Genomic DNA, 26251 nt, shown 5'->3' on the forward strand with positions numbered 1-26251 from the left:
CGGGATTTTCAAACAGCCACTCAAGATACTTTTTGAGAGAGTGAGCGCCGTTCACTCGCAGTTCAGTCTCACTGCCTCCTTTGTGTGTGTGGTGTGGACGGTGCTGCTATCTGAGCACAGCGCTCACCCCTAGGGCGTTCATAAGCAAAATAATTCGGGTTTTGCGCGTCACAGCAGAACTGCTGGAGCATGTCTGTAGAGCTGGAGCCCGGTTTCTCCAACGACGAGGTGCTGAACATACGTTACCCGCTTCACCGCGCATGCAGGGATGGAGACGTCGGCGTTCTGTGCTCGTTGCTTCAGCGCTCCACCAACCAGGCGGACCTGGTTGCCGAAGACTCGTTGTACGGCTGGACCCCCATTCATTGGGCAGCACACTTCGGGAAGGTAACAGAAAAACATTAATTTCATAGATGTATGTTTTCTAATGCAGTTATTTTCCAAGTAAGTTAGCGTTACAGTGGCTTCCGGAGACGCGATGATTTAGGGAATAACGAGGGTGTATAACATCATTAGTCAGGCGTGCTGACATCAACAACTGAACCACATGTGCACATACAAACAAAACTCAGATATGTTAACAAATCACTTCAATAAGGCCATCGGCAGAAAACCGGTCATATTCGCAGCGGCTGCGTGCAAACTCACATGCTGGGTATGAGCAGAGATTAATCACTTAGTATGTTTTGAACTGCGAGTCAGTGAGAGCATTATGATTTCTATCTGTGATGAAACAGACTACAGTGGCAGTGCTGTCTATCTAAAGTGCGTAACGAGAATGTTGTTACGGATGAACCTGGCTAGTTATGTTGAATAGAAGAAATCAAGCCGAGTATAGACATTACTGGTTGTTTCTTTGCTTCTGGATCACATTACTTGGACAAATCAACTTGCATGGACAGTGGCCAGGAAAGCTGCACATCAGGCGCCAGTACGCACAGGCGCGAGCTCACTGATTCATTCATTGGCTGAGCGAAGACCAATAAAACACCACGCGCCAAAAACGCGAATTTAAAATCCAAACTTTTTTTTTTGCGAGTTGTTTTATTGTTGTCCATTTCTTTATGGATTTATTTTTTTTATATGTAAGAGTTCGATGCTCTGCGTTTTAATTCATGATTTAATTAATTTAAACATGGTTATTATTATTATTAAGCCTGCACAATAAACGTCAGTAATTACTGTCACTCGCTTTTTTTTTTACATTACTTTTTTCTTTTACGATGCTGTTATTATGCCCAAATAGTCTAGTTTACAAATGCAAACCACAGTGACCTTAAATTATACAAATTCACTGCAGAGTGGAAGTGTTTACAGACGCTGTTGACAACCTCTTAACGTTATGCCTCTTGTTAAAGAGTTCACATTTGATGATATTGACTTCAGTTTGCATGATCTTAGGCCAATGATGTGATGTAACATGAGATTATAGACAGTTTTTTTTGTAGTGCAGAAGGATGCACTTCATGTGCTGATGAAAATGTCTACAATTAATATTGATGTTATTTCAAATACATCACCTCTATATTTTGCAATGCCAGCATTCAATATGGAAAAAAGGAAAAGCCTAAGTCGTGTGGAACTATTTTTAGCATTATTCCTAATAGACGTTTCCACAGAAACCCTCTGAGCAAAGAACCAGTCCTGTAAAATGTGGCATGTTTTCTATGGAATGCCAAAGCTGACTTTATTATAAATAAATAAATACATAAATATACGAAGAAATGTAAAAAAAAGCAAAAATACATAAATAAATATACAAAGAAATGTAAAAAAGTACAAATGAGTATTTATACTTTTATTTCCTTATTTATGTATAATCGTATTTTTTCACATTTATTTTTTTATTTATACATTTATTTATTTCCACTTTTATTTATTTCCACATTTATTTATGTATATGTTTTTATGTCTACATTTATTTATTTCCACATTTATTTATTTCTACATTTCTTTGTCCGTATGCTAATGAGGGGGGCGTGTTTTACCTCAGACATCAGCAATCGAGCTCAGAGTGGCAGTGCTGAAGCTTTAAGGCCACAGTGACACCTTGTGGTGTGACCAAACAAAACGCAAGAGGTGTGCGGACAATATCACATTTTAAGTCATGTAATATCACCCTAACTGTATGTAGGGTAGGCTATATAGGGTTAACACACATAGCACACATGAACAGAAACTGCACTTCAACGGGTCTGATAGCAGACACTTGGACATGGAAGCGCATGAAAGTTTCCACTATTAAAAACAATGTAAATGCGGTGGATAGGGCTGATAAGAGCTTGCGTTTGGCTTGCGTTTATTGTCGATGAGACTCGCACACCAGCACAGAACGCGGAGAGAAACCAGCGCACATTTCACTGATTCCTACACAAGCATATTGATCAATGAGTTTGAAACGCGACTCAATACACAGTTTACATTCGCGTTTCCTAATTTCGTATACATAACAGGTGACAATTCAAATGCTTAAAACACAACCCATATTTCATAGATGCTGCTCTTAGATACTGATTAATCGCAAGTCATCAATTTGGAATTATTCTTAAATCAAACAAAAGGGGCTCATGTAAACGCAGCTAGTGAGCCACGCATCTCACGCCATGCATTGGAGCACAGAAGCATCATCATCCCCATTCAAACAGCACCTGTCGTGCCCATGGTCGTGGTGATATTTCCCCCTATAAATTGATTTCCAGGGGTGTTTTTTTTTTTCCCAAACCTTATTAAATAGGTATACATCATCATATATGTCAAGTTCTTAATATTAATCGATAAACTACTCAGTTATTATAATGATAAGGCACTATGGCTGTTATCAGTAAAATAAAATTAACAAAAGTCATTAAGTCATTAAAAGTCAAAATCTTAATACAGAGATTTAATGCTTTTACACTGCAATTACAATTGCATAAAAGTCGTTATGCAATAAATAAATAAGTGTTAACCCTATATAGCCTACCCTACATATAGCCTACCCTACATACAGTTAGGGTGATATTACATGACTTAAAATGTGATAGTCCGCACAACTCTTGCGTTTCGTTTGGTCACACCACAAGGTGTCACTGTGGCCTTAAAGCTTCAGCACTGCCACTCTGAGCTCGATTGCTGATGTCTGAGGTAAAACACGCCCCCCTCATTAGCATACGGACAAATAAATGTAGACATAAAAACATATATAGATAAATAAATGTGGAAATAAATAAGTGGAAATAAATGTAGAAACAAAAAAAATACAATTATACATAAATAAGGAAATAAAAGAATAAATACTCATTTATTTCTTTGTGTATTTATGTATTTTTGCGCTTTTTACATTTCTTCGTATATTTAGTTATTTATGTATTTATTTATTTATTTATAATTAAGTCAGCTTTGGCATTCCATAGTTTTCCACACTTCAACACATTTGTCACTGGCTCAAATTCCTCAGCTTTAGTACAATTCTAGGTTTTTTTGTTTGTTTGATGTTGTTTTTTTGTGATGATGACCATTCTATACTTCTGTACAGGTTTTTTTTTTTTTTTTTTTACTATTCTTCGTATTTTACTAGTGATGTGTTGCCATAAATGTTAGCCGCTTTATCCTCTCCCTCCTTTTTTCTAAGTTTCCAAATATTAGATGAGGAGAGGAGTGTAAATGTTTCTGCTCCTAACGTCTGCTGATCTTGAACATTTCACAGATATTTTGGCCATGAAGCAGTTTCAAACTGCCAACAGAGGTGGTAGGAGAGTTTGATTAATGTCAAGAAGGGAGAACAGCCAGAGCACAGGGTAATAAGTTGCCCCATTGTAAATTATGTTGTATTGTAGTGTAATAGATGGGCATCAACTGATAAAAGATAAAGCAGTCTTTTACAGCGTGAGTTCGCCCTTTACATTTCTCTCCCAATCTCATAGAGAATGCAAAGCAAAGGAAACATACAGGCGATACATTTACTAAGAATTAACAAGGTGAATGACACAACACGCCTGATTAAAGATAAAAGTATTTTACGATGTGAATTCACCCTTTACATTTCTGTGAAATAAATGTTATAAGCAATGCATAAACTTGAACTTGAACTAAGCAAAACTTTAATGTGAAAATACACATAATACACACTTTTCCCATACAGACACAATGCAAAAAGAGAAAAGAAGGACCAAAGATAGGAAATTATCAAGATTTATGCAGTCAGAAAATTAAAGGGAGAGATGCACACATATGCAGAGTCAGTCTATACTTGTCTAGATGTCTCTGCTTACTTGTGTGTGTTTATTATAAACAGCCACTTTAAAAAAAAGATGAGAATATTTAACTCTGTTCACCACTGTGAAGGCTGATGCTATAAACTGCAGCTTGAGCTAAAGGCTCACTCTTTATTATTGATGGTCATGTGTTTACAAGCATGGTGCAAAGTCATTTCAATGGTTTGTTGATTTATTTTTTGTACTTTTCTCTCTGTCACAAACAGCTGGAGTGTGTTATGAGGCTGGTGCAGGTGGGATGTGAAGTTAATGCACGGACAACACGGTTCGCCCAGACCCCGGCTCACATTGCTGCATTTGGAGGAAATCCAGAATGCCTGCTGTGGCTCTTACACACTGGGGCTGAAATAAACAGACAGGTTGGTCCATGTACAATAATAGCTGGCGTTAGTGATGAGGGTAGTACTATACTATATACTGGTATGCCAATATATAGGAGTTGTGATGTCCTATATGTGACTTTATAAATGAGTTGAGATTTTATTATTTGTGGTGATATCAGCCTTATGATTTTTTTCCCCAAAGATGTCAAAACCAAACAGCTTGTAAACTGTATGTCACGTAATGTTGCATTTACTTCTGGTAAATGTCTATAGCTCATTTGTCAGCTAGAAAAAAATACTCTAGAGAGGAGCATTTTGAAAATATATGCATTATATTTTTACTTAACCAGTTGTCTTCATTAATGTATGTTTGAATAAATCTTTAATGAAAACAAGTTGTTATAGCCACTTTTAATTTTTTTTTATATTTAAAGATCAAATTGGAGTAGAAACAATTATAACACAAAAATGTTGATATAAAACTGCCTTGTGTTATGTGAAGTTTAATTGATTATACAGTTATTGATTATTAACTAAACTTGCAGTTTTCAGATACAATTAAACTCATTTCAGTTTCAATGTTTTGGTAAAATACTGGTATTGTTGCATTACTAGTTACTATCTTTGAGAAACTGCCTTAAAGTTCTTTTATCAGTTGCTGTAACTTATCATCCCTGCTTCCACTTCCTTCATTTCTCCATCCTCTCCGGTGTCCTGGTGTACAAATCTCTGCCAAACTGATCCTATTGCTAGGGATGATCCTCTCTGTGATAGACAGATCTTTGAATGGTGACGTCTTTCCCCAAGGGTTGAGCACTGTAGTCTGTGAATTAGCCTAAAGGGCATTAGAGGTTACTCACCCCTTAAAGGGATAGTTCACTTTGAAATTAATTTTTGATATGTTTTAGCTTACCTCAAGGGCATCCAAGATGTAGGTGTCTTTGTTTCCGCAGTAGTTTCAATTGTGATATTTTTAGGTCAAACCGTTCTTGTCTGTCAGTCATATAATGCATGTCAATGGTCACTGGCTCAAAACACAAGCACAGAGTCCAAAATTAAAACAATTCCCCATCGTCCAAATGAAACAATTCCCCATCATAAGTACACATTGATGGCCTAAGACACGAAACGAGCGGTTTGTGTGAGAAAACGAACAGTATTTATATCGTTGTTATCTCTTGAACACAGCACACGTCCAAATGATCTGACGGCGCGGGCGGGTATAGATATATACATAGATGTCGCCTTCGCTACGGTTTCGTTCCAATGAACTGCAGTAGCGAAGGCGACATCTAGTGTATACATCTATACCCGCCAGCAGGCGGGTATAGATATATACACTAGATGTCGCTTGGCTACGGTTTCGTTCCAATGAACTGCAGTAGCCAAGGCGACATCTATGTATATATCTATACCCGCCCGCGCCGTCAGATCATTTGGACGTGTGCTGTGTTCAAGAGATAACAACGATATAAATACTGTTCGTTTTCTCACACAAACCGCTCGTTTCGTGTCTTAGGCCATCAATGTGTACTTATGATGGGGAATTGTTTCATTTGGACGATGGGGAATTGTTTTAATTTGGACTCTGTGCTTGTGTTTTGAGCCAGTGACCATTGACATGCATTATATGACTGACAGACAAGAACGGTTTGACCTAAAAATATCAAAATTGAAACTACTGCGGAAACAAAGACACCTACATCTTGGATGCCCTTGAGGTAAGCTAAAACATATCAAAAATTAATTTCAAAGTGAACTATCCCTTTAACAACAGATGAAGACAAGTAGACTAAGAAAAAAGTGACATGGCATGACAGATTGTCATTTTCGATTAAAGGTCCCATGACATGAAAATTTCACTTTATGAGTTTTTTTTTTAACATTAATATGAGTTCCCCTAGCCTGCCTGTGGTCCCCCAGTGGCTAGACATTTTGATGGGTGTAAACCAAGCCATGGGTATTTTTGAGAAAATGAAAGCTCAGACGGCCGGATCTAGAATATTCCCCTTATGTCGTCATAAGGGGAAAGGTTACCTGAGAGATGCACCGATTGATCGGCTGGTGACCGGAATCGGCGACCGGCCGGTCAGTCTGACAAATGCCGATTGTATGCCGGTCAAATGCACTCGGGCGCCGCATTAACATCGCGCAACATCCGCATCACACGTGCACACGGAACACACATGTAGGAAATATCGTGAATTACGTCCGTTCAGACCGCAAGCGCGTATTTTTTTCAGCGTGCATGTTAAGCGATGAGTGCATTCACAACGGGAGCAGGAGCAGCGCGTGAGCATCAAGCAGGAGCATCGCGAGCAGTGAAGCGCGTGTATTTGCTGCACTGCTCACGCTCAATTAAAGGGAAAGCACACTTTTGATGGATAAAGTAGCCTAAATAGGGTTTCACAAAAAAGCGCCCAAAATGCACAGAATTTGCCTGTTTTAACAAGAACTGGAGTAGGCTATGTCAGAAAAGAAAACGAAGACTAATATTTATAGAAAATGTACCCATTTAAACTTGTTTTATTATTCAGTTTGTACAAGTGATTGCAATTGGCCTGTGTGTGTGTGCTTTGAGAAATATCTTTATACTGCAAGGCTATTTATTTTTTATTTATATATTATTTTATTGCCATTCCCTGTTTTCATACAGACGTTTAGTTTGCTAAATACATATATAAAAAATTATTGGATATTGAATGTGGAAAGGAAATGGTTCTTCCATAACACTGCACTTTAGATGTTTGAATTACCCACATCTGGAGTAATTTATATAGTTCTATTTTATAGCGTTTATCTGTTCAAAAAATATATATTCTATGCAAATTGTAAAATGTTCTATTACAGAAAAGATATAAAATAAATATTTGTGTGTGCTGTAAAGTGGTTAGAAAAAATGAAATCGGAATCGGCTAAAATCGGTCTCGGCAGGTCAAACTTAATGAAAAATCGGAAATCGGAATCGGCCCAGGAAATTGTAATCGGTGCATCTCTAGTTACCTCCCCTTTCTCTTCTTTGCCCGCAAAGAGAATTTGGCCCGCCCATGAGAAAATGAGCTGCGTGAGCGCGATATTGGTTTTTCCTCGAGACATCATGGCTTGCAAACGAGCGAAGCATGGCAGTTGCTCATTGTTTGGATGTACAAATGAACACAAAAGTATCTTTTTTTTTTTTTTAGTTCCTTCATCCGAGCCTCTGAAGAACCAGTGGGTTATGTGAATTTCTGATGTGTAATTGTTCAAGTTCAGACAGATAATCTTTCTCTCAAAATCGTTCAATACTGTTTATGCATCAGTAAATCAAGCCAGTGACTAAAATCTCAACTTCACGTCGTTTCTCTTAGTAGGATGAAAATAATCTTATTTAAACTGTGATTAAAATATATACAGAAAGCGATCAAAGAACAATCCCTTTCCAATCGCCCAAGCTGTCAATCACACAGCGCGAGTTTATCTGGACACTTGCCAAAACTCGTTATGAAATCAATGACGCTGTTACGCTGAACAGCGAAGCTCTTACTGTACTTACCTTATGTTTGCATTGGTGAAATCATTAGTGAGAGTGCAGAAACTGTTGCAATGATAAGATCTTCATTCACGCGATCAACAGGCTGTCATCTGCTCAATGCTCATCACTGCAACCTTTTATGTGATGGGAATAGATCTAAATACTTTAAAAAAACTTCTCACAATTCATTAATCTCGATAGCTGTAATAGTAAAAACGTATCATAGCTGTAATAGTAAAAGTATTCAAGAGAGTTCCACATGTAATTATAGCTATTTCATATGCAAGCATGTCAGCCAATCACAGCAGTGGGCGATTACACTGAAGTCTCACAGTAGACACGCCCCTTCAAACAGAGTGTTCAAATCAAAGGCTAAAATCAGGCTAGGAAAAATGCCTTTTATTTCTAAATTATTAAAAAAAATTTATCTTAAAAACATACTAACATTATAAGGGCACCCCAGGAAACATTCTAAAATAATAAAATAATCCATGTCATGGGACCTTTAAGTTTTGGTTTGTTAACATTAGTTGACATCATTTGTTAACATGAACTAACAATGAACAATAATTCTACAGCATTTATTAATCTTATTTAATGTTAATTCAACATTGACCTATACATTAAGGCCAAAAGTTGTATCTGTTAACATTACTAAATGCACTGAACTATTGAGAACATGAACTTTTTAATTAAGTAACATTTAACAAAATATAAAAATGTATGGCTCACTGTTAGTTAATGCATTAAAGGGGTGATATAGATCTAGATAGTTGGGTTTTCGGGGTACGGTGCTAAAATGGTTCCGCTCATATTTATCTAATAGGAGTTACTCTGTCCGTATCGGGCAACAGTGTTCGTCCAAAATGAAATTGGGGTCTGGCGTCCCTCAGGGTTCTATTCTTGGCCCGGAACTGTTTAATCTATATATGTTCCCCTTGGGTTCTATTCTATCTAGACATGGGGTTTCTTTCCATCTGTATGCCGATGACACTCAGATTTACTTGCCTCTGAAGCGTGATGACAAGCTTGCTTTAAAGCCATTATTGGACTGCCTGGACGAACTGAAACTCTGGCTTTTTAGTAACTTCTTGAGTCTTAATGAGAGCAAAACTGAAATTATCTTGTTTGGCCCCAATGATCGTAGTATCCATGATTTTGATCTCCAAACGTTGTTACCATATAGCACCACCTGTGTTCGGAATTTGGGGGTCTGGTTTGATAACAACCTTAAAGGGCACCTATTATGGAATTTTGAAATTTACCTTTCATGTAGTGTGTAACATAGATCTAAGTGAACAAAAACATCCTGCAAAGTTTGAAATATGAAAGTGCACCGTATATAAAGTTATTGTCTTTCAAAAGTAAGAGTCGACTCGGAGTCATTTTTATGAATCGTTAGAAGACCGAAGCTTTTTCTCTGACTAGATGACGTCAACTTGTCAAGTTATTTGAATACGATACGCCCACTTATTGCGCTCCAAGGCCAGGGAAAACTTGAAAACAATGTTGAAAACATCACGGCAACGAGACGCTGTGATCTGAAGCATTTGAAGACTATCAGTGGCTACAATTCATATATGCAACTATACCACAGAAGTATAGTCCGAGCCTTGTGCTTTGTTCGCGCCATTTTGAAGACGATTGCTTTACCAACTTAAATGCAATCAAACTTGGATTAGCGAGCTGGCTGATATTGAAGGAAGGTTCAGTTCTAAGTGTATTTGCATCAGCTTCCTCCTCCGTATCACAACCTGTAAGTGTTATTAATAAGTGTTGCTTTTATGTTTTATGTAGCATGCTTAATAATTATTTGGTTTGTTGTGTAAGCACCGTGTAGCTTCTAGGTCTTCAATGACAATTGTATTGAGATATGTGATGTGTTTGTCGTTGTTTTCGGAGTTGTCTTAAAAAATAGAGTAATACCTACGTTTTTTTTTGTAAAAACGTTATGTTTATGCCTCGGGCTAACGCAAACAAAGACTGATTGTGCTTTTACAATATGAACTCTGGGCTATGCTCGCTAACATAACATTAAATTCCTTATCTCATTTTAAATGTTTTACTACAAACTACAAAGCAGTGGACTATAATCATTATTATAACACAATTTAATTGATAAAAGCATCATTGTACTCCGTGTTAAACAATAAGTATTATCTCTGTAAACACTGCTAACATCATCGGACCAATCACCACAGATTAGCGTCACGTAAAGGCGGGGTTTTGAAAAGTGATTCACTAAACGAATCATTTGAGAATCGCGGTCAAAACAGGTAAAAATAAATGCATATTATAAGAAAACTAAAGTCTTTTTTGTCATTGCATGCATGCAAAACTGTTGTTGGGGACTTCTAAAACAATATTAGGAACATTTAAAATGCCATAATAGGTGCTCTTTAAATTTGATAAGCAGATAAGTGCTGTGGTTAAGTCCTGTTTCTTTCACCTCCGTCTTTTAGCCAAGGTTAAGCCCTTCTTGTCTGCTAAGCACGCATGCATTCGTAACATGCAGATTGGACTATTGTAATTCTTTATATATTGGTGCCTCTCAGAAATGCACCACTCGTTTACAATTAGTCCAAAATGCAGCTGCACGTAAATTTGAACACGTTACACCAGGTCTGATCTCACTTCACTGGCTACCGGTTAAATTTAGAATTGATTTTAAAGTTTTGTTATTTGTTTTTAAGTCATTGCAGAACCAGTCTCCACAGTACTTATCTGAATTGCTTCATCCAATCACACAGTCAAGATCACTCAGATCGGGGGACTCTAACTTACTATCTGTCCCTCAAACCAGACTAAAAAATAGGGGTGATCGTGCTTTTGCAGCCTTTGGACCCAAGCTATGGAATAGCTTCCCGGCTCACATCAGATCTGCCCAAACTTTGTCAATTTTTAAATCTACTTTGAAAACGCATTTCTTTTCAATAGCTTTTAATATATCTTGATGTGTGTGTCTTCTGTTTTCTGTGTCCTATGTTTATATTGTATTTGTTATCGTATATATTTTGGCCTTCTTAAGCACTTTGGTCAACGCCAGTTGTTTTTAAATGTGCTATACAAATAATTGTATTGTATTATTGTATATAATGATCTTTTCACAAGATGTAAAATAAGTCTTTGGTGTCCCCAGAGTGTGTATGTGAAGTTTTAGCTCAAAATACAACGCAGATATTTTTATATAGCATGTCAAACTTTTTGAGGGTGAGCTGTCCCTTTAAATGCAAATGAGCTGCTGCTCCCGGCACAGAGGGCGGAGCTTCAAGAGCTCAAGTCCTTTTACTTCACACAGACATGCACTGAAAATTCACTTTTATGTTCAAACTGGAGTCAGACAAATATGGAGAGACTCAAGAAGAAGTGACACCATGTAGAATGCAACAGGACATTTCTGAATGGTTAGTTGATGAATTTATACAGCTTATGTGTGGTTATCTTCTAGTCATTGATTAGCATATTCTGTCTTGATAATCTATAAATCGCTTTCCCAGGGGTGGAGTTTATGTAAATTTTAGGGTTTGTAATGTCACTAACCCGGGAGGAAGCTCCTGTAGTCCCTACCAGCCGTTTGTTGTAGTCCTTAAAAAGCTATTTATTTAAAAGAAAATATCTCCCTTTGCTTTGAACTTTGAGCGTCGTAACTTTGCAGATGTTGTTTATGCTCAAACAGCAACATTACACACTAACTAAAGTTAGAAAAGTGAAATCATAATCAACCACCCCTTTAACTAATGTTAATAAATGAGACCTTATTGTAAAGTGATACCCAGTTCTCTTTAAATAAATGTATGTTAAATTGATATTAAATATCTAAACATTCTATACTTAATTATTAAACGTGCAGTCTGAACAGGTGGAACTGTTAAGGCCATTTGCTCATGAGTTGTTTAAGAATACCAACATACTTTGACAAACCTTTTAGAATGTGTCCTGTCTTAAAGGGCACCTATTATGACTCTTTTCACAAGATGTAAAATAAATCTCTGATGTCCCCAGAGTATGTATGTGAAGTTTTAGCTCAAAATACCCAACAGATAATTTTTTACAGCATGTTTAAATTGTCATTTTTGGGGGGCTCAGAAAAACGCGCTGTTTTAGTGTGTGCCCTTTAAATGCAAATGAACTGCTGCTGCACGGCCCAGGGGGTGGAGCCTAACGAGCTCGCCCCTTCAGTCAGGACAATCTCATCTGATAATATCAGAACAGAAACTCTCAGTTGCGGTGTTCATTTCGACTCGGAGTCGGACAATCATGCCCACAGAGCCAGAGAATATATGCTGTATGGAGATAGAACAGGTATAGTGTAGTTTAATTATGGTTGTAACTTATTTGTCATCTGCTTTTATCCACTATTAATACAAGCCTGCTGTAGCAAACCCCGTCCGAATGATGACCAAAATAACGTTATACTGATGAGTTCAGTGAAGTTTATTGTACATCACACAAAAGATGAGCGTTAGTTTTACTCCAGAGAATCACTGTAAGACCTGAATAAACACAGTATAAGAAGTGTTATCCATAAACTCTCGCTCTCTCTCCCTTTCATTATCAACAACATACACAGCGAAGTACACAAAACACTCGTTACAACTAACAGTAAACAAATATATACACACCTTTTCAGTGGGTGCTAAATAAACTGGTAAACCTTATATCCGTAAAATGACTCGATGAGCTGTCATAAAGTGCGCACTCTCACTTTCATTTCTGCCGTGGTCAGTAACGTTAGTCCTGTCGCTCTGGAGACTGTAAGCTGGATCACAAACAGTACAGATCCATCCTCGAGTAACAACGAAAGTAAATGAAGACTGCTATGTTCATTCTTACATCCAACAACAGCACACCTCAATCGCTTAGGAGACATTCTTGTCTACAGCTGCTCCAGTTTTGAACAATGGCGGACTCTGTGTCCAGCTCACTCAGGGCGGGTCTAGGCTCAAACAGCAGTGTCAATCAAGGAGTCGTGGGAGGGGCTTGCGCAATTCTACGTCACATTGCACCGAATCTGAGAACAGCTCATTCTGAGACAGTGCTTATGATTTATTGAGATTGTAAAAAAACCACTGGGTGGATTTTTATCATTCTAGGGTGGTTTTGCTCACACACTGCCAACACACATTTATGTTCAAACACCATGTAAAAGTGAATTTTGCATAATAGGTGCCCTTTAACTGTTGGATTAGGGTTTTTGTCTTGCACATTTTGTTCCCCCATGCTCTTTTGGATTTGTTTTTTTTATTTCTCCACAGTTGTAGTTGCAACTGATATGAAAGTGGTGCTGAAGTCTTAAAGTATAGGCTCAGGTGTTTAGCATTAGAAATTGATTACAGCTGTACGATTAATTGTTACAAGATTGTGATCTTGATTCAAACACCCACGCAATCCTATTACTAAATGACAACCTTTGACAAGTATGATCACAGCGAAACATTCAAACCTGCGTTTGCACTGCCTCTGACCCAGAGAGAACAGTTGTCATGATAAAAACATCTTCACAAATCTTTTCAACCACACACAGTATCATTATGTCTATTACAATATTTCAATTGTCATTTGTACTTGGATATAAGGATATGAACACTAATGTTACGATAACAATCAAAATAGAGTAATCCACCTTTTGAAAGTAACTTGACTTTTCAAATAAAGATTGTATAATTTACATTGTTACACCAGTAAGTGGTGACAAGTGATGTATTGCATTTGTCATTCAATCAGTCATTCAAGAGATTTGTTCCAAAATTCTGATTCATCCAGTAATGAATCAAGTGAAGTCTTTGAGTGAGTAATTGAATCATCATTCAGTCAAACGCAGCAACTAACATTTTATCAGAACCTCTAGTAAATTATATTATTTTGTATAGTTGTCTATTCAGAATCGTGATCTCTATTTTAAACAAAAAATGATTGCTTTTCAATTTACCAAGAATCATGCAACTTTAAAAGTGATTACTGGACCATTTAAATAAGCAGCCGATCAATCGGGCATTCCAAATCAGGCTCAACTTACCTTTGCTTGACTTGCATTTACTGTAATTTTGTTTAATAGTGACATCACTTAAGTAATGTCACTATTAAACACAATTACAGTAAATGTGTAATTACAGCAAATATGTTTTTACTAGACAAACATGCACAGAGACTGGAGCTGTCCACCCGTATTGTGTTGGTTCAAGAGGAAGTGAATGAGAGCAATCCCTGTTGTATTACTGTTTCTGCAGTAATTGTGTGGTTTGACCTACATTTTGTGGTATTATCTGGGTTATTTAGGAGCAAATTATTGTCTGTGCTTCAGTTTACCGCCTTTAGGGGGAGCTGTTGTGTTAGGGTGAAGAGTTCAATGTCTTCCTTATGACTCACTGGCTGTGTTCTGTAAAAGTGTTATGTTAGATTCTCTTCTTCAGAGTGATATCTACCAGAGGTGCAGACATGGACCTTTAAACAGCATTTTAGATCCACATTGTTTTCAACCATGCTGATGGCTGTGCCCAATAAAGTATTTGAATGATAAATAAATTGATGTACAGAATGTTGTCAGCCTGTCTGTTGCATGGTACGTTTGAAGAACTGTTCAATTAATGTTGTGAAAGCCTGTCAAAATGTTGCATTTACCATATGGTTTCAGGATTATGTGGGTGAAACACCCATTCACAAAGCAGCACGGGCCGGTAACATGGAGTGTATTAATGCCTTGTTGGTCCAGGGAGCCAAACCGGAGTAAGTCACTGTCTTATTTTTTTATTTTTTTATTTTTTTTATGCTTTATCATGTGACTTCATGAGGTGCTTTTTGTTACATCACAGTGTGAAAGGGAATCTCCATAAATAAAAAAACTCTGCCATAGAGCATGCATTTTGATTTTGACCATGTCATGAAACCAGATGAAATGCAACTAGAAAGCCTTGATACAAAATACAAGAAAGCTTTAAAATCCTTAGAAACTTCTATTAATTTAGTCCTGAAAAATCATTTGACTTTATGCCACAATCAGAAGAATGTAAATACAAATATTATTGCAAGAATTATTTGCAAGTAATTCCCTTGTAGTACAAGGTCTGTAGTTATAAAATTTGCTAAATAAATGTCATTTTGTTATTTGCATTTTTCACATAACACAGGGAAAAATTTCCCTAGATTTTTCTTTCAAAACACATTTCAATTCTAAAAACAACTACAAATGTACAACCACTTAAATTGTATTATTTCAATTAAAGGGTAGTTCATTCCCCCCACCCATAAGACTTCTTTTCATGTTCGGAACACAGATGAAGGTATTAATATTCTTTAATCATTTTTGTCCATGACCCATTGAAAGTCTATGCAACCAAAACTTTACAATATCTTTTTGTACTTCTTGATGTGTCAAAGTAGTCCATGTGATGGAGAGGTTTAATTAGGGGCCAAGCACTAAAGGTGTATTGTAATCGTTGGTATTATTATTATTATTATTATTATTATTATTATTATTCCTTCCGCTCTGGCAGTCCATAAACCGCTTGCGGGAAGTTATGAAAGGTGGCACACTGATAGAGGGCAGTCTTGAACTGTCACCATAGCAAATTTGGGCTAGTAAGGGCTAGTAACAAAATTATATATATATATTTTTTTTTTTTTCTCTGATTCCTTGGCTCAAGACAATTCGATTGCACCCTATGACGCAATTTTCCGTAATGAAAATTTTCCCGCCATTTTGAATTTTCCCTGTTCTAGACAGTTGCTCAAATTTTCACAAATATTTAACCAGATCATCTTCAAACCAAAATATTTTTTGGGGGGATTTTTTTTTTATTATTATTATTTTTTTATTATTATTCTTTCCGAAGTGTTGACAATTTAGTGTTATATAGTATGTTAATATATTTCTTGGGTTATGCCGAAAACTTAGGCCCTGTCCCAAATGGCACACTCCGGACTTGTGGACTTCCTCAGAGTCCACACTTTGATGACGTCATGTAGTGCAGACCTATAGGGCCCTTGGCGTGAGTCCACGAGGGCGCATTGAGAGGTATTTTTGGGACAAACTCGATCGTCACGCCGGAAATAACCGTCTGGTTGTTGTTGGACAGGACAAATCACATTTTTGCGCTCCGACGTCTTATCTCCATGTCAACTACACAGCCTAATTTTACAGTTCTATATTTTGATATTATGCATGCCACCTGGGCATTAGACAATAGATACATCATGCTTATTTAAATGATGTATACAGTTGTACATAATTATACATAATGTTCCATTTGAACTAAGATTACAATTTTAACACATAATGAAAATGTGCATGAGTTTCAGATTAATTTACAGGTTTCAATATTCATACTATGTTTATATATGACTCAGTAAAGCCCTGACATTCGGTTCTATTTATTTAACGAATCATAATGCGATCGTATTATTCAACGCGCTATTATTATGTTTGAGACATCAACCACTGCTCGATGACCATAATGTTTGTATAAAATGTAGGTTACAACTGGTAAAATGTACATCTAGGTCATAAAAAACGTAATATTTTCTTCTCAGCCATGTCAACAATTGTCCATGAGCGAAATCTCCTCCCATCCGTTGTCTGATTGGCCTTTCACAAGGATTCCTGGGTAGTTAAAGTGTGTGGAGCCTGCATCTATGCGGGCTTCGCTGAAGACCGCTTCAAGGGTACAAAGGGGGCGCTGCTGAGCACACTTAAGAGCGTTAAAACGCTGAATGGGACGGCCTACGGACTCGTAGACTCAGCGAGCACGCGCAATTTAAGTCCACGAGACCGAAAGTCCTCATGAAGTGTGCCATTTGGGACAGGGCCTTAGATACCAATTTTGCCATAGTCAGCCAAACTTCCTGTCCACCATCTTTATTTTCTTTTAAAACCTACTTTTTCAAACTTCTCCTAGACTGTCCGATTTTCACCAAAATCGAATCATATCATCTCCAGGCCAAAATGACTATTCAGGCTTTGTCACTGCAATGACACATATTGATCATTGTCACTTCACTTTGACCACACCACATCAATTTCGTAACTGCGCCACCTATTGGTCAAAAGTAACAAACCATTAAATCTTATTATTAGTGACTGTATATTATTATTATTATTATTATTTTATTTATTTTTTTACCCATTTTGCCTATAATCATCTTAATGTCTTTAATTGCTCATTGTTGCAGTTGGTCTGACACTCCCAGACATGTTGGCATGGTTTGTTGTCTTTGCGCTTGGCCCTGATAATGGCTGCTTGCAGATATATTTTGGGCTTATATTCGCATAAAAAAAAAATAAAAAATCAAATACATTGAGCACATTCATTATTTGTATTTGATACGCCAGAACAAACCTCATTAGTTATCATGGAAGCTTGATCGTGCTTGTGTGACACTTAAAGGGGTGGACATCGGACCAAGTTGGACATTTCCAAGTTAGCCTGGGTGTTATTTATCAGTGGAGACAGTTTAACATTTTTCATCCAGTCCTTCCAGTTGCATAGTTCACCGGTGCTAGGCTAGCGTGCCATTAAAAAAACAGTTTTACCCACTCCACGGTACACCAAAAGCAATAAATTATAACGCCACTAGACTATCAATATAAATGTCTGTTGAGAGAATAATGTTAGAAATCAAACTACTCTTGCATCTCAATGATCGCATTACATTTACAGGAACTAGTTTCTCAGCAGCGGCGGAATTTTACTTTGCTCCGGTTAGTAGTACTGCGCCGAAAAGTAAACACAGAACAGAAGCGCACTACAGTCGGGACGTCTAGCTAGCTAGTAGTAACCTTGAACAACGATATTGAAACATTCGATTGTAAACTAAGGAATTGGCAACATGGTGATTCGGTGTGCATTTCGAAATTGTAAAAATAAACCAAATAGGTGGTCACCAAAAAGTTTCCACAAATTTCCATTGAGAGATCCAGAAAGGAACCAACTGTGGCTTCTTGCTGCTGGCTTGGACAACGAGACACCGGCAGAGACTCTACTAAAGTTGCGAATTTGTAGTGATCATTTTAGACCAGACGAAATATAGTCTGCTTCTGTAGTGATGAGTGTCAGCGGCAGGTAATACACTTGCGTGATTGTCATGTGGACCGGCTCTCTCGGTTGCCTAGGTAACTTTATCACTCCGCCGCTGCTGTAGACTGTGCTAATAAATACAGGGAACAAAGTATAACTATTGCAATGCGATGAAAGGGTAGTTTGATTTCTAACATTATTCTCTCAACAGACATTTATATCGATAGTCTGGCATTATAATTTTTTTGCTTTTGGTGTACCGTGGAGTGGGTAAAACTTTTTTTTAATGGCAGGCTAGCAGATACCGTTGTCTCGCGCTAGCCTAGCACCGGCGAACTATGCAACTGGAAGGACTGGATGAAAAATGTTGAAAACTGTCTCCACTGATAAATAACACCCAGGCTAACTTGGAAATGAGGTCCGATGTCCAAAATCCTGAACCACCCCTTTAAGAGCAAGCCTTGTTGGTTTTCGTGCTTCAAGCGAGCACTGTTGAGCATCTATTTTCTTTAATGTTTAAATGTTAATAAAAGCCTAAAATCATATCTGTTGATCATATTAACGATTGTCTCTTCAGGATACTTTTTGTACTTCTTGATGAGTCAAAGTTTTGGTTGCGATGGATGGACAAAAACTATGAGAGAATATAAAAGTATCTTCATTTGTGTTCTGAAGATGGGCGGCAGTCTTGTAGGTTTGGAATGACATGAATGGCAGACTTTTCACTTTTGGGTGAATTAATCCTTTAAATGTACTGCTCTGTTTTATTGGATGCAGCTACAGTCAGCATTAGGCCAGCAGAGCTTTTTTTTTTGTGGAGTTTTTCTTTAATTAACATGTCTGTTTAAACTTGTCCTCATTTAGCTTAAAAGGTGTGTTTGTGTTTAGTGATTCAGTTTCAGGTTAAGATGAAAATCACACAAAACAAATGCACATTTCCTCATCCCCCCCCCCCCCCCCCGGAGATCAGAGATATTTTACTAATCTTGGCATAGAATGTGAACTGCAATGTGGAAATATTCAATATGAGAAATAAATGATCCATTATTTTATTTTTTTCAAAGGTATCACTCTTAGCCAATAAAGTTACACTGACATGTAGGTATGCAGATTCTCATATTGGCTGTGCTGGATTACTAGAGACCTCTTAAAAATGCAATTACATTTTGCTTTAAATCCAGTAAGTGAATGAAGGTTCTTAAAGTAAGTACTGGTCTAAAAAAAAATTATAATAATAATCATAAAGGATAGTTTTTTTGAGAATGCTGGTACTCGTATGAGAGGGCTGAAAGATGGGTGGATGTTTGAGTAATTGTGCATTTGTTTTTTTTGTTTAAGTATGTCTGTAGGTATTACATAACCTTAAAAGCATGTTGCCTTGTGTTTGTGTGTTTAATGACATAAAATGTTTATTATAGTCTTAAATGACTTCTCTTTCCAGATTAGCTTAACTAAAATTGTATTGTTCTCTTTAAATCATACAAAAATTTGAGTTAATGGCATGCTCAAACCGCTACTGTTCATAGATACATCAGTCAGTGTATACCATCACATGCTTGCGTTAAAGCTGTGTGTCCACCAAAGCTTTTTCCTGCGACTAGCGTATTTTTCCAATTGTTTTCAATGGGAGCGCCACGTTTTTAAAACTCCAGGAGTGTAACGAGGCGCTGAGCGTCTATTTCACGCTGAGCGCTCTGTTTTATACCGATAAAACTTACCATAAAACTTTACCATAAAACTTTGGGTAAAACGCAGTGCTCATTATTGTCACTTTTTTTTTTTTTTTTTTACCCAACCGTCCAATCACAGTGGAGGAGGGGCGGGAAAAATACAACACCGACCAACCACCACACTCTGCTTGTACAACATCAACAGATGATGAAAAGCATAATAATGGATCCAAATAATTTAAAACAAGATACTCCATTGTATCGACATTTTTATATAGAAACAAAACAGAAACAAACTATCTGTGAAATGAGATACTAGTAACACTTCCGCGGATATTACGTATCATTGCAAGCAAAGCGTATCACTTGAAAAAAACCCTACGCTTCCAAAACGCTCTCAAGCGTCCACAGCTTGGCGTTTTCTGCAGAGCACCTAGAGTTTTCAGATTTCGAAAAACGCTTTGGTGGACACGCGGCCTAACAATCTGGCAAACATTAGTAATAAACAGACAAATATCTCTCTCTATTGTGAAATAAGTTCTTACGTTTTCTAGTTTGCCTGTTTTTTCCATTGAAATCATTTTCTCTCTCGAAAATTTTTTTTTGCAGTGGTTTAAGTTTGTTATATTGTATTTAGCATCAAGGACCTTCTGTAGACCAGACTGAGTAAATTTATCCGGGTTAGATATCCTTGGCAAGTTGGTGTGAACTGGTTTGGCATGTGTTTTCAAATGAGACCACAACCACAAAATTATACAGTTGTGTAGTTTGTGGCAAAATTGAAGTACTGCTTTTAGTATAAGTATACAAATAACAATCTCTAATAACAATCTCTGAATTTAACGTGATAAATCTACTTTGAAAGCTGACTTAAAATGATTCACAGGTTATTCATCAAGTCTTTTTTTTTTTTTATCTGTATGTAACATGTTTATACATGTTTTTGAAAAACTTAAAATCCCAAATAATCTTAATTCTTAAAATATCTATCAATTTGTAGACCTGTTTACTAACATACTAAAAAGCATTCTTTCTCAAAAACAGCATTGTCTTTAATTTATTTCTTTGTTTGCTTGTATATTTTAATTGGCGAAGTTCTTCAAAACTTAGTTTCAATCAAAACACTAATTGATATAGCCTATATCGTGATAATTGTCATTTATAACTGTAAATAAGACTGGTTGAAATAATTGAATTGTCTATCCTATCAATATGTAGCATAGCAGTGCTTCGTTTTGTTGTAATTGAAGCTTTAACACTTTCTTACTATACAGAGCCCAAGTGAGTGACACCATTTACCAAAGAAAAAAGTTTAAGCTGTTACATCAAAATATGTAATCACTAAGGCTGTCAATGTATTGAAAGATTAAGTCTAATTTGTTAAAAGCCATTAAACTGTATTTGGCAAAAAAAATAAAAATTCCCAATTTGATATTAACATGGTTTCATTCTGTTCTGCTTGACTTCTACAGTTGGAGTCTATGTATTTTTTTTTTTTTTTCAAAAAACACTGTTGCAGATTTTAATACTAAAACAGCAAAAGTCCATAGTTGGGATCATGCTTATTAGAAAATGGTTTATTTTAGTAAATTCAGAGACTCAACAGTAAATTAATTTATGAATTAAATCCAAACTTGGAACAAAAGTAAATTAATTTGCTGCCACTGCAAGGTGTAATACAGTTGTTTAGTTCAGTAAGCCAGAAAGTTGAACTGAATGCATTAACTTAATCTTTGACAGCCTTAGTTGTGTCCCATCTGACTTTTTATAGGCCTTGACTTCTCTTTTTTTATGTTTGTGTCCATCTTTCTAATGAGCTTATAATAAAAATGCAAATATGAAGTGGAACTTACTTTCAGTCAGATCTGCACAAATTCTGTCCTTAAGAAAGATGGTCTAAGGTATACAGTAGCTAGTGCAGCAGAACACAGCATAATTAAAAGCAAGGATGTGTCAACACTTTATATAGATAGGTTTCATGAATGTCTGCTTGTTTTTATGCCTCTTAGATGTGTACTATATGTTACCTTTCTGATTAAAGTAGCATGTTTGCAAAAAAAAAATATTGAAGATCCATTGTGAACCGTTACAGAGAAGGAAAATCCCTACACATCTCAATGTTTTGCAGCGGTTGAATTTGAACATGACTTGATTTTCTCAAGTAAAGCCCAGAAAAGGGGGGAAGCATTCCAAAAACTGCTGCCACACGTTCTTCAGCGAACACCCTTACATTGAGTGTTCACACTATCGCTCCCTTCAGTATCTACACACTGGCAATCTGTCGAGGTATTTCTTGTGGTGATTGGTTTTAATTCTAGGAGAACAGTCATGATAGCATTTAGACCTGCATGCTTTGCCTAGACAGCAATGTCTTGTTACCTATTCTGCAAGATTTGTTTACTTCTTTACTTATTTGATCTCAACTAACAAGAATACGGGGAGGCTCAATAATACATGTTAATCATACAGTAATAAACTTGCATTTAGCTTGAATAGGAGTACACTTGTAAGCAAAAGTAGAAAGCTATGTTAAGATGTTTTAAAACATTAAATGCTTCCTTGAGCAAAATTATACTATATGTAGGACCTCTACATTTTCAGTGCCAGACAATTACTTGTGGCAATACGTCTTTCATGACAAACCAGTTTTTATCAAGAACTTTATTCTATGTGCAGACCACCTTCTTATTGACCAGTAGAGGGTTTAGCATAAAATCCTGTCATCATTTTTGCAAGTAAATGCATGAATTTAACCCCTTAACTGTCACCCCCCTTTTTGAGAATAGATGTGGAAATGCACTATCCGAATTTAAATAGGTCTATATTCCAAAGCATTCTTGAATTACAACCAAGTTCGGTCTTGTTTTAAAGACACTAAGCATATTATTGCAGAAGTGAAAGCACTTAAAAAGATAAAGTATGAAAGAGTTATGGAAGTTTAGGTTTTCTGTAAATCAAATGTACTGTACTAAATTTTTATTTTATGTAAAATGTATATTTTTAATTCCTGGAAAATCAAAGCCAAATGTCTAACCAAGTTGTGTGCCAAATTTGAAGGTGATATCACAAAAACTAAAGGTTTTAAAAAATATTTTACGTTTTTTAAAACCAAAAAATAGCCACCGGTTGTCATCCACATTCCACCGAATATTATTATTATTTTTTTTTTTATTATGCATTCTCCTGTATCAAATTAATACATTTGTCAAAATATCGCTTCTATCTCAAAATATGGAAACTTCAGTCTCAGTCCTTTATGACAATATTCTTTTTGTCAAGATTAGAAAAGGTTTTGATCATAAAGTAGTTAAAATAAATGTTGTAATATGAAACCTGACACCGCCCATTAGGGGAGGAGCCCAAAAGAATTAAGAGTACCTTTTCCGTGGAAACGCAACATCCAATTTCAAAACAGTTCTTAAGCTTTCGAATGATACCTAATTTATGATTTGACAACTTTAGGATTACATTGTGATCTTTTATCTAAAGATTTAGATCAATGATTTAACAAATACTGATGATGATAATAAAATGTGTTATAAATGAACAAGGACGTTTTTGGCAATAAGCTTCTGCACATGAGTGAGATGAAGGGTAACGATTAAAAGCAAACCATATTAAATTGTTTTAGAAACAATAGAGAGAGAAATTTCAAGATCAAGTTGTCACAATTCCAACATTTTAGTATAATAGCAAATATCCAATAGCAAAAGCTCATTTCTATTTAACACTCCTTTTAAAATTAAAACAATGCCACTTTTTTTTTTTTATTAAGGATTGCCTTAAAAAAAAGTAAACAGTCAGTAATACATTGAATATCAGACATGGATGCTCATCTGAGAGAACATGCACAAATATCTGCATGTAAGCATTTGAAAGAAGCCCTCTGTCAGCCTAGTGTACAACATTAAGTCTGTACTACATTTTTTGTATTTTGGTACTGAAGAACCAGTACTTTTGACATTTTTACTTGGGCATATAAATGGTCATTCTTAACTCCAGTTCAAAGTGAATTCCTAGGCTTAAGAATTGTCTGGCATTGTCTGATGTTTTGATTGAATGTTTCTGGAAGATTAAAATATTCAATCTGACATACTTGGAAGCATTTAATATTTTATTTGACAGTAAAGGGATGTTTAAGCAGGAATGTGTGAATGCAAACCAATCATATAACTTTTTTGAAAAACTGTCTTGTCTTCCTTTATATTCTGAGGCATTTTTTTAAACTTGTTTTTATTGTAAAACCCATTTAAAATACAAAGGGAGAGACAGATAGGTAAAACCGAATTCATAAATGAACCAACTGCTGACCCAAATGTTATTCCTTCTCATTACTTTGTGCAGACATTGCAAAAAACTAAAATTGTCACAAGTGTGTTAGATTTGGGGGTGGTTTTCCAAATGCAAATTAAAAAATGTTCAAGACAAAAAGTAATTAAAAGGATATTTTTTAACAAGGCACCATTAAAAGGCCAGGATCAATCTGTATCTTGTGTCACACAGACTAGGGAGACTACTCACTTAAAAATGAAAATTCTGTCATAATTTACTCACCATCAAATTGTTTTAAACCTGTATGAATTTCTTTCTTCTGCTGAACACAAAAGAAGGGGATGAGTAAATGATCCTTTAAGCCGGAATAGTTCACTTAAAAATGAAAATTCTGTCATTTACTCACCCTCAAGTTGTTTCAAAACGAAATATCATCTTTTGTGTTCAGCAGAAGAAAGAAATTCATACAGGTTTAAAACAATTTGATGGTGAGTAAATTATGACAGAATTTTCATTTTTAAGTGAACTTTAATCTTATGTCCATTTTTTGCAAAATGGCAAACGTTTATTTTTAAACCATATAGAATGTAATCTGATTTAAAATTACTGTCTAAACATCTTTTATTAATTTAACATGTTGGTTCATGTCTGAATTCTCATTTAAGTGCACACACTGCATTTGGAGATAAACATGTTTTGAACGTTTCTGTAACTTTCTAATGAACTAAGGTCAGTTTGTTCTGGTTTTAGCTACCTCTTGAAACAAGGATTGACTGCCTTCGGTAATTTTAAAATTACAATTCTCCAAATCATCATGTTGGTATTAAACTTGTATCAGATTGTTATATTTTGATCACAAAAATTATGATGTAAGAGAGAAAGTATTTTGGCATATATTTTAAGACAAAAAAATGAATTGGTTTCAGAACAATATTATTTCCTGCTGCAGTGTGTGAATAAATAACATTTTGGGCCTTTCCAAAAACTAGCTTATAGAATAAAAGGGAAAGTCTTTACAGCCTTAAATTTGAAATGGTAGCATAACATTAGCATAACCGTTCTAATCAGACAATTCCAGATCTGACTAATCATCTTTTTTTACTCACTGTGCAGCTTGAGAAATGCAAATGGTTTGACAGCAGCCGACCTGGCCCATGCTCAAGGCTTCCATGATTGTGCTCAGCTCCTCTCTAACGCACACAACCAGCTAAATCAGCTAAATGGATTTGCTCATAATGGGACTGACCACACGCACATCCAGGGCCACAGTCTACTGAATGGGACAGCCAATAGGAAAAGATTTCTTGATTGCACAGAGCCAAACTATGTGAAAAAAGCAAGAACTGAGAGTATGTAAATATCAATTTAATCTCAAAGAGAGTGTGCAAAACATCAATTCTAAACCAAGGAAAAAAATATTTTTCTGACTATATTGTATGTTTTCCATTTAGGCATGAATTTCTCGGTGAAGACAAACAATGGAATTGAAGAGGAGCTTGAGAGTATGAATGTGGAATCAACTGCTGAAAACCAATCAGGTGGGACTGGACCTTCTCCACCAATGTCTATTGACCTTGAACATCATGAAGACAGTGTTTCTTTGAGGAACTCCTCTCCCACCCTAAAAATGTTGGAGCCCACATCCATGACTTCTGTTCCTGGCCCCTGGCTATGGACAAACTCTTATGCTTATTTATGATGGCCAGGTTATCAACAAGTTTTCCCAGTCTAATCAACAAGCTGTCAGATCGAAAGACTGGGATAATATATTCTTCAATATATCTGCAATATAATATTATTTGGGATGAAATGTCAATTTTTCCTAATCTAAAAGCGTTTAATTTAAGTATGCGCACACACAGGGAATTTGACTTTTAAGACAAAACAGCTAGCATAATACAGAAAGATGCGTACAGAAGAGTTGCTAGTTTTCTTGGCTTTATTTCCATGAACTTTTGCCATATATTCTGCATATTTTAATTCTAAATCAGTTTAGTAAAAGTATATTACCTTACTGTTATCTTAAATACAGGCTTGTATTTAATATAACTTCCAGCTATATATTTCAAAATGAAAGCATTTACTGATTTTTAGGTTATTTCATGTAGATGATGTGTCTTGTTTACAAATGAATAAATACATGGGGTAATATATTACTACGTTAAAGATTTCAAATGTAATCTGCTTGAATTTCTATGTTGAAATGTTACAT

At 36.1% G+C, this 26251-nt stretch overlaps 3 protein-coding genes across 3 annotated transcripts in view; 2 read left to right on the forward strand and 1 right to left on the reverse strand.

Annotated features, from left to right (window-relative positions):
• Positions 1-26241, forward strand: ankrd10a (ankyrin repeat domain 10a). The gene is made up of 5 exons (XM_084401861.1): positions 1-387; positions 4460-4612; positions 14719-14810; positions 25153-25388; positions 25491-26241. Exons 1-5 carry the CDS (start codon positions 190-192, stop codon positions 25736-25738), a joined length of 927 nt encoding a protein of 308 aa, XP_084257987.1. The 5' UTR covers positions 1-189; the 3' UTR covers positions 25739-26241.
• The window catches only part of cbsa (cystathionine beta-synthase a), a gene marked incomplete at its 3' end in the record, with an annotated part of 356940 nt that overhangs the window by 103420 nt on the left and 227269 nt on the right, over positions 1-26251 (forward strand). The gene's annotated exons all lie outside the window — the stretch shown is intronic.
• The window catches only part of hsf2bp (heat shock transcription factor 2 binding protein), a 37989-nt gene that overhangs the window by 8106 nt on the left and 3632 nt on the right, over positions 1-26251 (reverse strand). The window lies entirely within an intron of this gene.

This window comes from Rutilus rutilus, assembly GCF_951802725.1.
Source record: "Rutilus rutilus genome assembly, chromosome: 2".
Taxonomy (NCBI): Eukaryota; Metazoa; Chordata; class Actinopteri; order Cypriniformes; family Leuciscidae; genus Rutilus; species Rutilus rutilus.